Here is a 12,910-nt window from a genome sequence, read left to right on the forward strand (position 1 = left end):
AGAAGTTCAGGTTAAAACTAAAGGGTTGTGGCTAACCATATTTGCAGATGATTGCAAACCAGGTGCAATCATTGAATCCCCAAATGATGCCAGTATATCCCAGGAGGGTCTCACACAGACCACTGAATGGTGTATTAGTCATGGTCTCAAACTGAATGCAAAGAAATGCATCATCATTCCCTTCAGTACAAACAATGTCTCTTCACACTATCAAATCAGTAACAATAGCCAAAGTATCCATGAAGTGGTAAGGGACCTGGGATCACAGGTTGACTGTGACCTTAACTTCAACCAACATGTGTCTACTATTGTAAGGAAAGCTTTACATGTAGCTCACTTGGTTAGTAAAGGCATCACCTTAGGAGCAAAAGAAGTTATAAACCCCCCTATACACAGCACTTATTCAACCCAGCCCATAATTCACTATAACGCCCCATTCAGTATGTACCATACTAATCATCTGCAGCAAATAGAGAGATGTCAGAGGTTCCTAACAAAGAATATCAAGGGCCTCCAGAATGTGTCTTACATGAACTCCCTGCCACTATACTCCATATTGTATAGACTTCTTAGGGGAGACTTATGCCTGGCCTACAAGGCAACCCAAGACCCAAATCTAATGAGCTTACTGCATATCTGTAAATCAAATGGGTCAAGGGCTACCCATTCCAGAGACTTAAATATGGTCTGTGACTTAAATAGGACATTCTGGAGGGACATATTTATCTCCCAGCGACTGCCATGTCTTTGGAACAGACTACCAATTCATGTGAAACAGAGCACATCTATGACACTGTTTAAGATGAACCTGGATGAGTGGATACGGCACCGTAAATTCTTACCAGGGATAGTGCCCACAGCTCTCCTGGACATGGGCAGTCATCACTAAATGCAATCTTGGGTATTGACTAGTACCTCTACGGTATTACATTGGGTTGAAATGGCTAGGCTTAACATGACCTCCGGGTCATAGCCTAGTAATCTCCTATGATCCTATGGTCCTTTGATATTATATATTTCTTCACACTGGAATACTTACAGTGACTAATCATTTTTAGCATTGTTTGTATTCTGTCTTCAGGCTATGGTCACTAACCCATCAGTCTCACCATTTCATATATACCATCCTCAAGATGATCACAGTTCCGTAGTGCTAAAATGATGTCCATGCACTACTGGCAAAACTAGGTTAGTAACTCAGCCCTATCTCCAAACCTTGTACTGCCTTCAGTATGAGGTAAGTCAGTTATCACCATCTTCATGTACTATAGTCATTATAGGTCAGACAAGCAAATATCAGATCTTTAGGATGTATTAAGTCACACAGCATTGTTCCTGAACTAGCCTCATAATGGAATAATTAAGCATGTACTACCACCATGCTCTATACAATGACCCTGATATGTGACTAGTAAGTCAACATTCATGCCCACGTGCTGTTATCAGACAGGGAGATACATCCCAACACTACCAGTGTGTCTTAAGCACCATTCTCAAATTGGATCCCATAACCAGTAATGACAGTATATGCATGTACTGTCCTCAGGATAGGCCTGTAATCTAAACCTATCATGAAGCCTTGAGTACTGTCCTCAGGATAAGACTACTTATACAGTGTCACACTCAATGTAATGTAACTTGCAGCCTTACACTTACCACTGTATCTTAGGTTTTGTCCTCATGACAGGGTAAGTAGCTCAGCAATTGCACTCTCAGTCAAGTAATGTTCACAGCACAGGATCAGTAACCCAACTCTATTCTGGAATGTTAGTTATTTTTCAAAGAATGGGGTAAGTAAACCAACATTACCAACATATATATGCATTGTCCTGAGATTATGGCTGTTTCTTCAACTGTATTATCTATTTTAGCTGACTCCTTATTAAAATGTTGGAACTGGAAATGCCGAGTGCTGACAAGCTGAAAAAAAAGACAGAAAATCCTGGAGAAGGGCAAAGATCGAACATTGCTGTCCTCCTTTAAACTTCTTTTTTGCAGGGGGCAAGACCTCACAACCCGCCAAGTGAGGGGCAAGTTCCCCCTATACTTATATATACCCACTACAAGATTACCATAGCTTGGAGAAAAGGAAATATCTCAAGAAATGGCCATCTCGGACTTAATAAAGGCAAGTCCATTCTTTTGGCCATTCAGTCTCCATGTTTTGGGCCTGCAGTAGCAGGTCCTGAGATTTCAAATGGTTAACATTTTCGTTACTGTACTTAGCAAGAGATAAGGCCAGTTGCCAAATAACACCATATCTGTATGTTCACAGTACTGGAATTTTAAGCCAGCACTTCTACTTTTTCTTATGTACTGTTTGTAGACTAAAACCAGTAACGCAGAACTACAAGTTCATATTTATTAAACTCCTTAGACAAGGTGGCAATCCAGCACTGCTGCCGTAGGTAGGTTACTGTCCAGGCATTGTCCTCAGGATTATGATGTGACCACTACACCTAATCTATGTTTAGTCTTCATGGTGGGACCTGTGGCCAATACTGCCATGATTTCCTTGGTAATGCCTTTAGAAAAGAATAATTAATATGACATTTTCATGAGGTCCTTGATACTGTCAATAAGTACAGTAGCTATGTACCATTGCCTTGTCCTGCATACCATCTTCTTTCTAGAAGGGGCTAGCAATGCATTACTACCACCATGTCTTTGAACTACCTTCCATACCAACTGTAAAACAGCCCTGCTACCACGTATATGAAATTTGTTCAGAATAAGGTCAGTTGATCGTCTGATATAATGTTCAAGATCTTGTCTTTATTTTCAGAATATTCTTTATCATATATCTTCATGGATGTATGCAAAGGCAGATATGCTGATGGTAATAGACTAATAGATTCATGCAACATTGTTTAATAGTTCGAATTAACAGTGCATGTACCTTGCATTCACAGAATGGTTTAGTCTTTGTGTAATAACCTGAAGTGATTGTGTCTTTACCTTTGTATTCACAGAATGGTTTAGTCTTTGTGTAATAACCTGAAGTGATTGTGTCTTTACCTTTGTATTCAAAGAATGGATTAGTCTTGTTAATGATGACAGAAGACCAACCAGTGATCCATCAGAGGCAGAGAAAAACACACAGAATTTAGCAAGGTGAGCATCCTTTTTTATAAAGAACTATCCCGGCATATTTTTTTATTGCATTTCTTAGAAATGAAACAATAGTTAAAGGAAGCCATTGCTCTACCACTGTGAAAGCTGTGCTGCTGTTTGTAGCATTGCGGTGTTGCATTGTTTGTGCAGCGCCTTGTTGTGTCAGTGTTCAGATCTACTTTTCCTGTGTAAGAGAAGTGTTAGGAAGTGTTTTATTTAGAGAGTCACTCCAAGTTGAAATATGAACTTTATTCAAATGCTTGAGATTGCAAAGCGTGTATCAATGCTATAAGTGTGGGACACTAACTGAAGCTTCCACATTTGCAGTGCACTGCCTTAACTACTGTTACAGTGTTTACAGTTTGTGGATGTGGCCTGCAAAAGAAATCAGAATCATTACCTGTTTCTGTAACAGACTCAACCAATGCCAAGCATAATCTTAGTCACAGAAATTATAATGCATATACCTGACAATTTGTTATGGCCACATTGCGTATCATTTCCTGGCGATCCTTAGCTGATAGTCTTTACTTCAAGAGAAGTGCAGAAACATGAGTTTACAGCAGAAGACTACCATTTTTAAATCTGAGTCTCTCATCTGTACCTGCGTTAGTAAAGCTCACCATCATTATACCTGGATTTGTCCTCCTATCACCATAACAAACACTGAGGCATTTCACATATTGTTCAGAGTTGTTGGTATTCTGATAGTATAAGTAGCACTTAAGTTAAAGTTTTGTTTGTTTAATTTTACTGTTGAGGCTGCCCACTCAAGTGCGCTAGCCTGTGCATTTAATATACTGCTGTTTCCCTGCATTTTTCTGTAGTTTTCTTACAAAAAATATATATATATCCTTGTTTTCCCACCTTTCCTTGACTAGAATAGTCCAGTATACAGGCTTTGCTGTATTCTGGTCTTTGGGATAGTTCCTGTGTTGCCCATTGCCTTACTTGGATAGAAGGAAGTTTCTTTGCTCACCAGTGGGAGTGGGGAGCCTTGAGCAGCCTATCTGTCCCTGAAGGAGTGACCTCAGCACAAGATCTAGTAGTAATTGGTCGTTTTGGACCATTTCTATCTCTTTTGAAGTTCCCTGTATAAAAATCCACCTCTGAGCACTATACTACTCAGCAACAGCTCCTCGTGGTCCTGCAGAGTGGAGCTAGCAGCAGAGAATTGAAAAAGCGACTACTTTCCAGATTTAAGTACATTTTTTGCTGTTTCTACCTGTGCGACCTTCTTTTCTTGCTGTAAATGAAGTTTAAACTGCTATTTTATCTGTATTGAGCATTTTTATTACCTGCACTTAAGTTAAAGTTTTGTTTGTTTAATTTTATTGTTGAGGCTGCCCACTCAAGTGCGCTAGCCTGTGCATTTAATATACTGCTGTTTCCCTTCATTTTTCTGTAGTTTTCTTACAAAAAAAAATATATATATCCTTGTTTTCCCGCCTTTCCTTGACTAGAATAGTCCAGTATACAGGCTGTGCTGTATTCTGGTCTTTGGGAATAGTTCCTGTGTTGCCCATTGCCTTACTTGGATAGAAGGAAGTTTCTTTGCTCACCAGTGGGAGTGGGGAGCCTTGAGCAGCCTATCTGTCCCTGAAGGAGTGACCTCAGCACTAGATCTAGTAATAATTGGTCGTTTTGGACCATTTCTAGCTCTTTTGAAGTTCCCTGTATAAAAATCTGCGTTTATGGGCTTTTTTGCGACACATATATATCGCAGCACCGGTTAAACATGTTTAAACTATTTCTGGCTCCGCCAAGTCTGCTCTTCAGTTTTTCCCTTAAAACTGCTCTACCTTCAATAAAATCAGTCTATTCTCTATCTAAAAAGCTCAGCACTTGCTCCTAAAGCATTTTTACACAGGTAAAGCACTCTTGAACAAAAGGAAGCACTACATCCACCTACAATCCCCTTGAGTACCCATTTCCCTTTAGGTCTTTTCTGACTCAGTACTCAGCAATCCCTTACACTATTCTAGCATGTTGAGAGGTCAATTACTGGCGTCCTCTCCAGTTCAAGCTGGTGAATCTGGGAATCTTGAGGCAATGTTATAACTGCCTCATGTACACAAACAACCCTCTCCTCCTCCCAACAAATACAAATATATGCGAGAGATGCAACTATATAGCCAAACTGGAGGCTGAGCTCTCGACTCAGTACTGGCAAGACCAGCCAGGAGGAGAAGGTAACCACACACACCACAAACCCAGTCTCACATAGACCAAACACAACTGCAAACCAAACACATAAACCCACAAAGACATACTCAGAGGCTCTAATTAAAAATCTACCAAAACAACAGAGGCCTCCAAAGCAGACATCCAAGAAACCACTACCTCAAAACATAGCACATGCAACACATATTTCTCAAAGTCAGTGTGCCAAATAGTCACAGCCCTTAAGGCCAAACAACATGCCTGATACACTTGTAATAGGTGACACTATAGTCAGACACACTGATGTCCCACTCACCAGACTGAACAACGAAAAGGTTACAGTAAGCTGCCTGTTGGGTGCTAGAATCCGCCACATAACACAAGCACTCAGGTCACTCCAAAGCAAGTACAAATATGACTCAGTCATTGTCCATGCCGGCATGAATAACCTGAGACGTACTTCCCTGGACTACATGAAAAGAGACATAGAGGAGCTCTCTGATTATGTAGCCCAGGCTGGTATGACCCTGACCCTGAGCAGCATTTTACCCTCACCAAGAATGATGCCACAATACAAAGACAAAATGATCAGCTTTAAGAATTGGCTCAATTACTGGTGTCATTCTAGGGGGATCCAATGTCTGTCTGCTTGGGATGACATGCTTGACAAGCCATGCTGCTTCACAAGGGACGGCTTGCACCTGTCACCCCTAGGCTTCCGGATATTGGCAAAGGCTCTTGCCACCCCCATAGTGCCTTTTTTAGGCAAGGCTCAAAAAACAATCCCACCTCCCTAGAAAACACAAGTGAAAAAAAACTAAGGGTAATGCTGCTCAACGCCAGAAGTCTAAACCTCAAGATGCAGGCTTTCAAAGCCCTCCTCAGTATTGAAAGCATTGATGTCTGTGCAGTGACTGAAACCTGGTTCAAGGCTCCTGAGAGCACCCCAGCACTACCAGGTTATAACTCATATCATGCTTTTCAGCCCCAAAACTTGGACCGAACCACAAAAGGAGGAGGAGTTTCCATATTCATCAAAGACACCCACACCTCCAGGATAGTGGCAACGCACGAAGCATCGGAGACCATCCATGTGCAACTAACCATAGGCAAAACTGGCCTTCAGTTTGTAGCATGCTACAGACCACCCTCTCAAACTCAGGAACCCCACTCAGCCTTCCTGAAGACACTGGGGAGTATGAATGTCTCTCCAAATACCATCATATTGGGAGGCTTCAACTACCCAAACATAGACTGGGAGCATTACTCAAGCCCTAACACCCTAGCCCAAAGGTTCCTAGAATTCATAAACTCAAATGCGATGGAACAACTAGTCACCACTCCCACAAGAGGAGATAATATACTAGATCTGATCATCACAAACATGGGGACAGAATGCTCCACACCGGAAGTATACCCCTCACTGGTGAGATCAGACCATAAACTAATCTCACTGGAAATCCATATCCGGCCCCACCCCCAGCACAAAAGACCACAGTGAGGAACTTCTCAAAAGCTGACTTCACACTTCTTAAGAATGAAGTAGTGTCCTTCAAGGCCCCTGGGCCAGTGGAAACCACAGCCCACACCGCTGAATCCTTTATAAACGCCTTCTACGGACACTTTCAAGAATGCATGGATCATGCAATCCCAAATAAAACCAAGACCCTTTCCCCCAAAGGCAGGCATCCTGTCTGGTGGACCCCAGCCATAAACAAACTTTACAACAGGAGGAGGAAGCTACTACAGGACAGAGCAAAATCTCAAAAAGGGAAGGCATCTCTGATCAGTACTAGCAAAAAGCTACGATCACTCATAAAATCATCCAAGGCCAACTTTGATAGAAAAATCGCAAAAGACACTAAAGATAATCACAGGCCTTCTTTAGTTATGTTAGAAACCTGGGTGAAAACTCCCAAATATGCTCAGAGTTAGTTCAAAATGACAAAAAAAATGCACTGAACCCACAGATATTGCCAACATACTGGCAGACAGGTTCAGTGCAAAAAGGAGAAATATCTATCCCAGCTGAATGTAGCCTCCCTGACATCACAGATGTCCAGGTGAGCAAAACTAAAAACACAGCATCAATGGGACCAGACGGTGTCCCAGGTTGCGTACTACATGAACTCCAAGAGGAACTAAACTCGCACATAAGGCTGCTGTTTAATCTTAGCCTTACTACAGGATAATGCCAAAGAATGGCGTGCAACAGTGGTTCCACTCCACAAAGGAGGTACTTCTATGGACCCTGGAAATTACCGCCCCATAAGCTTGATGAGCCTGGTCTGCAAAGCTATGGAGAGGATCATTATGGGACTCATAAACAAAGACATTTGTGACCTACAGACACTTGATCCTACCCAATTCGGCTTTGTTAAGGGCAGATCCTGCCTTTTGAACCTGGTCGACTTTTTTGAAACGGTCACTAAGGCTATTGATGAGGGTAAGGCAGTTCACACAGCCTACCTTGACCTTGCAAAAGCCTTCGACACAATACCCCACTCGGGCATCATAGACAAGCTCACCAGCTTAAATGTAAACCCATATGTCATAAGATGGGTTGCAAACTGGCTAAAGGACAGAATCCACAAGGTCAGAATTGCTGGAGACATGTCAGACTCTAAGCCAGTCACAAGTGGTGTCCCACAGGGCTCGGTCCTGGGACCCCTCTTGTTTGGCATTTATTTCTCAGGAGTACAAGCAAACATAGGAGGATTGTGGCTGACAAAGTTTGCAGATGACTGCAAGCTGGGCGCCATAATCGATACTCCAGCGGACACTAGCATCCTTCAGAAAGGCCTCACAGAAATGGATAACTGGTGCCAGAGCCATGGCCTTAAACTGAACACCAAAAAATGTATTGTTATACCCTTTTGGAAAAACAAAGTACCCACAAATTACCACATAGGTGGTAATCCATTAATTACGGAAGATATAATCAGGGACCTAGGGACCCAAGTTGACAGTGACCTCTCATTTGACACCCACATTGCCAAGGTGGTTAGGAAGACCTTCTATATTGCCCACCTTATCATGAAAGGATTCACATCTAGATCAAGAAAGGTCATTGTGCCTCTATACTCTTCCCTTATCAGACCCATGATTGAGTGCAATGCCCCATTAGGTATGTACCTTACCCGGCACCTGCAGCAGTTAGAAAGACCCCAGAAGTACCTCACCAAGAGGATAAAGGGTCTCAAACATATGTCATATGCTGCCAGATTGAAGAAACTCCAACTGTATTCAGTCGCATACCGCCTACTCAGAGGAGATCTATGTCTGATGTACAAGGCCATGTCCAATCCGGAATTAATGGACATGCTCCACCTAAAAAAATCCAAATCCACCAGAGCGAGAGACTTGAACCTCAACACAGAAATAAATAGGACATGCTGGAGGGACAGATTCATAACCCAGAGGCTCCCTACACTCTGGAACAGAATCCCAGTCCATGTTAGGCAGAGCCCCTTACTGACTCTTTTCAAGAGAAATCTTGACGAGTGTATGGGAGATCGGGTCATCTCTGTGTCACTTCTAGACAGAGGCACAGTAAACTAAACCCTAAATGGGCACGGTATTATCATTCCAGGGGGGTGGCAGAAGCCACACACATTCTGGCTAGGCTTATAAATGCCCTAGGGCAGATGACCTAGTATGAACCTATGAACCTATATACATGCACACAGCAATTCTACAGTCAGTCCAACAGTATAATGTCCAGCATCTTTGACTTGACATTGTAGAAATACTGCTGTTGTTTATAATGTCCACAATTTCTGGCCTGTCAGTGCCAGTTTAATGTTGTAGCTTATAATGTAAAAGGCCTTGTCCTTTCAATGCAGTACTAAATTCTGCTCCCATGCAGCATCATCTGTCAGTGTGATACTAAAGTTACTGCTTATAAGATCCCATAGTGTCTGTTCTGTTAATCCAGCATTATTGTTACCTTGTAATGGCCATATCCTCTAATCTGGCAATGCAGTGTTAGTCCTACTGCTTATAAGGTCATTTGTTCTGGTCCTGTTAGAGCACTATTAAAGCTACTGTTCTATCTCACTCACCTTGCTTGTGAGATGCAGAATTTCTCTTCTATCAGTGCAACATTTATTTATTTACTTTCTTACCAGGAAAGACCTGAGTTCATTTTTGGAATTACATTTATGGGCAGTCTATTCCAGACTATGGGGAGTCTCTGGGTCAGGGACCTATCCCTCCAGCATGTTTTGTTCATTGTGATGACAAGGTTTAGATCCCTGGAGTGTGTGGCTCTGAGGGATTGGGATTTCTTTAAGTGGAGCCTGTCCAACAGCTCAGGGTTTGACATGACCTTATATGTTAAGCAGAGATCACCTCTGAGTAGACGATATGCCACAGAGTATAGCTGGACTTTTTCTTAGATGGTCAGCATAGGGCATCTGCTTTAGGCCTGTGATTCTTTTAGTGAGGTATTTCTGTGGCCTTTCCAGCTGTTGCAAATGTCTTGTGAGGTACATACCAAATGGGGAGTTGTATTCTATAATGGATCTAATGAGGGATGAGTACAGTGGGACAATGACCTCCTTTTTTCTGGATGAAAAGCCCTTAGTGATGAGGTGTGCTACATAGAAAGATTTATTGACTGTTGTGGCAATGTGGTTATCGAAGGTGAGACCACTGTCCACCTGTGTTCCTAAGTCCCTTATCACACTTTCGGTGTTTAGTGTACTGCCATCTATGTGGCAATTCATGAGTACATGTTTTTTCCCAAAGGGGATAACTGTACATTTCTTGGCATTGAGCTTGAACTCATGGCTCTGGCACCAAGCATCTGTTTCTGTAAGGCCCTTTTGTAGAATGTCCACATCATTTGGGGATTCAATAATGGCTCCCAGTTTGCAGTCATCTGCGAACTTTGCTAGCCAGAGTCCCTTAGTGTTGGCTTGTACTTCAGAGAAGTAGATGCCAAACAAGAGCGATCCCAGGACTTGAACCATGAGGAACTCCACTTGTCACTTGTCTGGAGCTGGATTTGGAGTTGGCTACTTTTACAGTCTGGGTTCTGTCAGTAAGCCAGTTAGCAACCCATCGAGTGATGTAGGGATTTATGCCCAGCTTAGTAAGTTTATCTATGATTCCAGAGTGGGGGATGGTATGGATGGTCTTGGCGGGGTCTGGATAGACTGTGTGGACCGCCTTACCCTCGTCCACAGCTCTGGAGACTGATTCGAAGAAGTCAACCAGGTTCAGGAGACAAGATCGGCCCTTCATGAACTCGAACTGGGTGGGGTCCAGTGTTTGAAGATTGCCAATGTCTTTGTTTATAAGTTCCATGATGATGCATTCCATTCCCTTGCAGATCAGGCTCATCAGACTGATGGGTAGTTCCCAGGATCCAAGGTGGATCCCCCCTTGTGGAGTGGGATAACTGTAGATGTGCGCCACTCAGTGGGCACAAAACCTGAGGTGAGGCTATGATTAAACATGACACTTAGTTGAGTTGCCTGTTCATTTTGTAGTTCATGCCGTACACAGCCCAGGATGTCATCTGGTCCCATGGATGCTGTATTCTTAGCTTTGGAGAGTGCAGTTTCTACCTGTGTGGCTGTGATTACCAGAATATGGCAATCTTTTGGTTTTGAGATAGGCCCTTTAGGGGGTGAGAGGAGGGTGAAGTTGACACTAAATTGACCTGCCAGGATATTGGCAATATCCTTGGGATCAGTATATTTATTGCCATTCTGTTGTAGCTCAGAGCATATCTGAGCATTGCCATTTAGAGTCTTGACACAACTATAGAATGCCTTGTGGTTGTCTTTGGAATCTTTGGCAATTTTATTTTTGTAACTAGCTTTGGATGATTTTATGAGGGATCTCAACTTCTTACTGAGGCTGGTAAGGGTTTTTTTTTGCATCCTGGGATTTTCCTCTTTTCTGCAACAGTTTCTTCCTTCTGTTGTATAGTTTGTTTATGGCAGGGGATCACCAGATTGGCTTCCTTTTTTTTGGAGGAGAGTATTTTGGTTCTATTTGGGATGGCACGATTCATGCACAAGTGAATGTGCTCGTACAGTGCCTTAGTGTATGATTCAGCAATCGAACTTTCAGCTCTCATCTGCATGGGTGTCATGAAGTTTGTCACTTCTGACTTGAGTAGCATGAAGTTGGCTTTGGAGAAGTTTTTTCCAGAGGTTTCCTTACTGGGGGGGGTGGGATGTGGATGTCAAGGGTGATTTGCTTATGGTCAGACCTGACCAATGAGGGGGTGTGGAGCATCCATCTCCCATGTTGGTAGTAACCAGGTCTAGGATATTGGAGCCCCTGGTGGGACAATGGATTTGTTGATCCAGGGCATTGGAATTTATGAATTCCAAGAACCATTGGGAAGAGGTGCTGGTACCCGAGTAGTTTTCCCAGTTAATGGCAGGGTAGTTGAAATCACACAGTATTAGGGTGTTTAGTTGTATCTTAATATTTTGCAGTACATTTAGAAAGGTGTAGTGAGAATCTTCAGGCATTGTGGGGGATCTGTAGCAAGCTACAATTTGGATTGCAGTCTTACCTAGTGTTAGTTGCACCTGGAGAATTTCAGATGAATTGTGTTGGGCAAATAGCCTGGAGGTGTGAATATCCTTGGTGAATATGGACACTCCTCCACCTTTAGTGTTTCGGTCTTGGTTTTGTGGCCAAAAAGTGTGGTAAGAGTTGTAGCCTGGTATTGCAGGGGTGCTCTCTGGAGCCTTGAACCAGGTCTCAATTACTGCACAGATATCAATGTTCTCCATTTTTAGGTGTGCTTCAAGAGAGTGCATTTTGAGGTTTAGACTTCTAGCATTGAGTAGCATTACCTTCAGATTTTGCATGCTTGTATCTGTTACTGTGGTGGTTTTGTCCTTTGAACCTTGCCTAAAAAAGGCACTATAGGGGTGGCAAGAGCTTTAGCCAGTAACCTGAATCTCAGGGGTGACAGGTGCAGACCATCTCTGGCAAAGCATCATGGTTTGTCAGTCATGTCATCCCAGGCAGACTCATACTGGATCCCCTTTGAATGACCCCAGAAGCTTAGCCAATTGTTGAAGTCAATCATTTTGTCCTTATACTGTGGTATCATTCTGGGTGAAGGCAGGATGCTACTCAGGGCTAGGGTCATACCTGCCTGGGCCACATGATCCGAGAGCTCTTCCGTGTCTCTTTTCATGTAGTCCAGGGAGGTATGTCTCAAGTCATTCACTCCAACATGGACAATGACAGAGTCATATTTGTACTTGTTGTAGAGTGACTTGAGTGCATGCATTTATGTGGCGTATCCTGGCACCCGACAGGCACCTGACTGTAATTTTCTCCTTGTTCAGCCTGGTAAGTGGGACATTAGTGTGCCTGACTATAGAGTCACCTATAACTAAAGTGTTAGGTACGTTGTCTTGTCTTAGAGGCTGTTGTTGGGTGGCACACTGGTGTTGTGCACTATGTGTTACTTTAGTTGTGATTGGTGTTTGTTTACATTTCAGCTTCGGAGGTCCTTGTTGCTTGGGCAGGTTAATGTTAAGGGCCTCCGCATAATTGGGATATTGTTGCTATGTGTGAATGTTGATGCTGTGGGTTTTGAAGGGCTATGTGTTGCTTGAGGTGTAGTGCAGGTGTTAACCTTCTCCTC

At 42.9% G+C, this 12,910-nt stretch overlaps 1 protein-coding gene across 1 annotated transcript in view; it reads left to right on the top strand.

Annotated features, from left to right (window-relative positions):
* LOC122789860 (phosphatidylinositol 3,4,5-trisphosphate 5-phosphatase 2A-like) overlaps nucleotides 1-12,910 on the top strand; it is a 1,099,782-nt gene that overhangs the window by 1,045,141 nt on the left and 41,731 nt on the right. Inside the window, exon 24 of the mRNA XM_044057294.1 lies at nucleotides 3,033-3,114. Coding sequence (XP_043913229.1) covers nucleotides 3,033-3,114 — 82 coding nt within the window. The remainder of the gene's footprint in view (nucleotides 1-3,032; nucleotides 3,115-12,910) is intronic.

This window comes from Protopterus annectens, chromosome 15.part0 (assembly GCF_019279795.1).
Source record: "Protopterus annectens isolate FY-2018-M chromosome 15.part0, PAN1.0, whole genome shotgun sequence".
Taxonomy (NCBI): Eukaryota; Metazoa; Chordata; order Ceratodontiformes; family Protopteridae; genus Protopterus; species Protopterus annectens.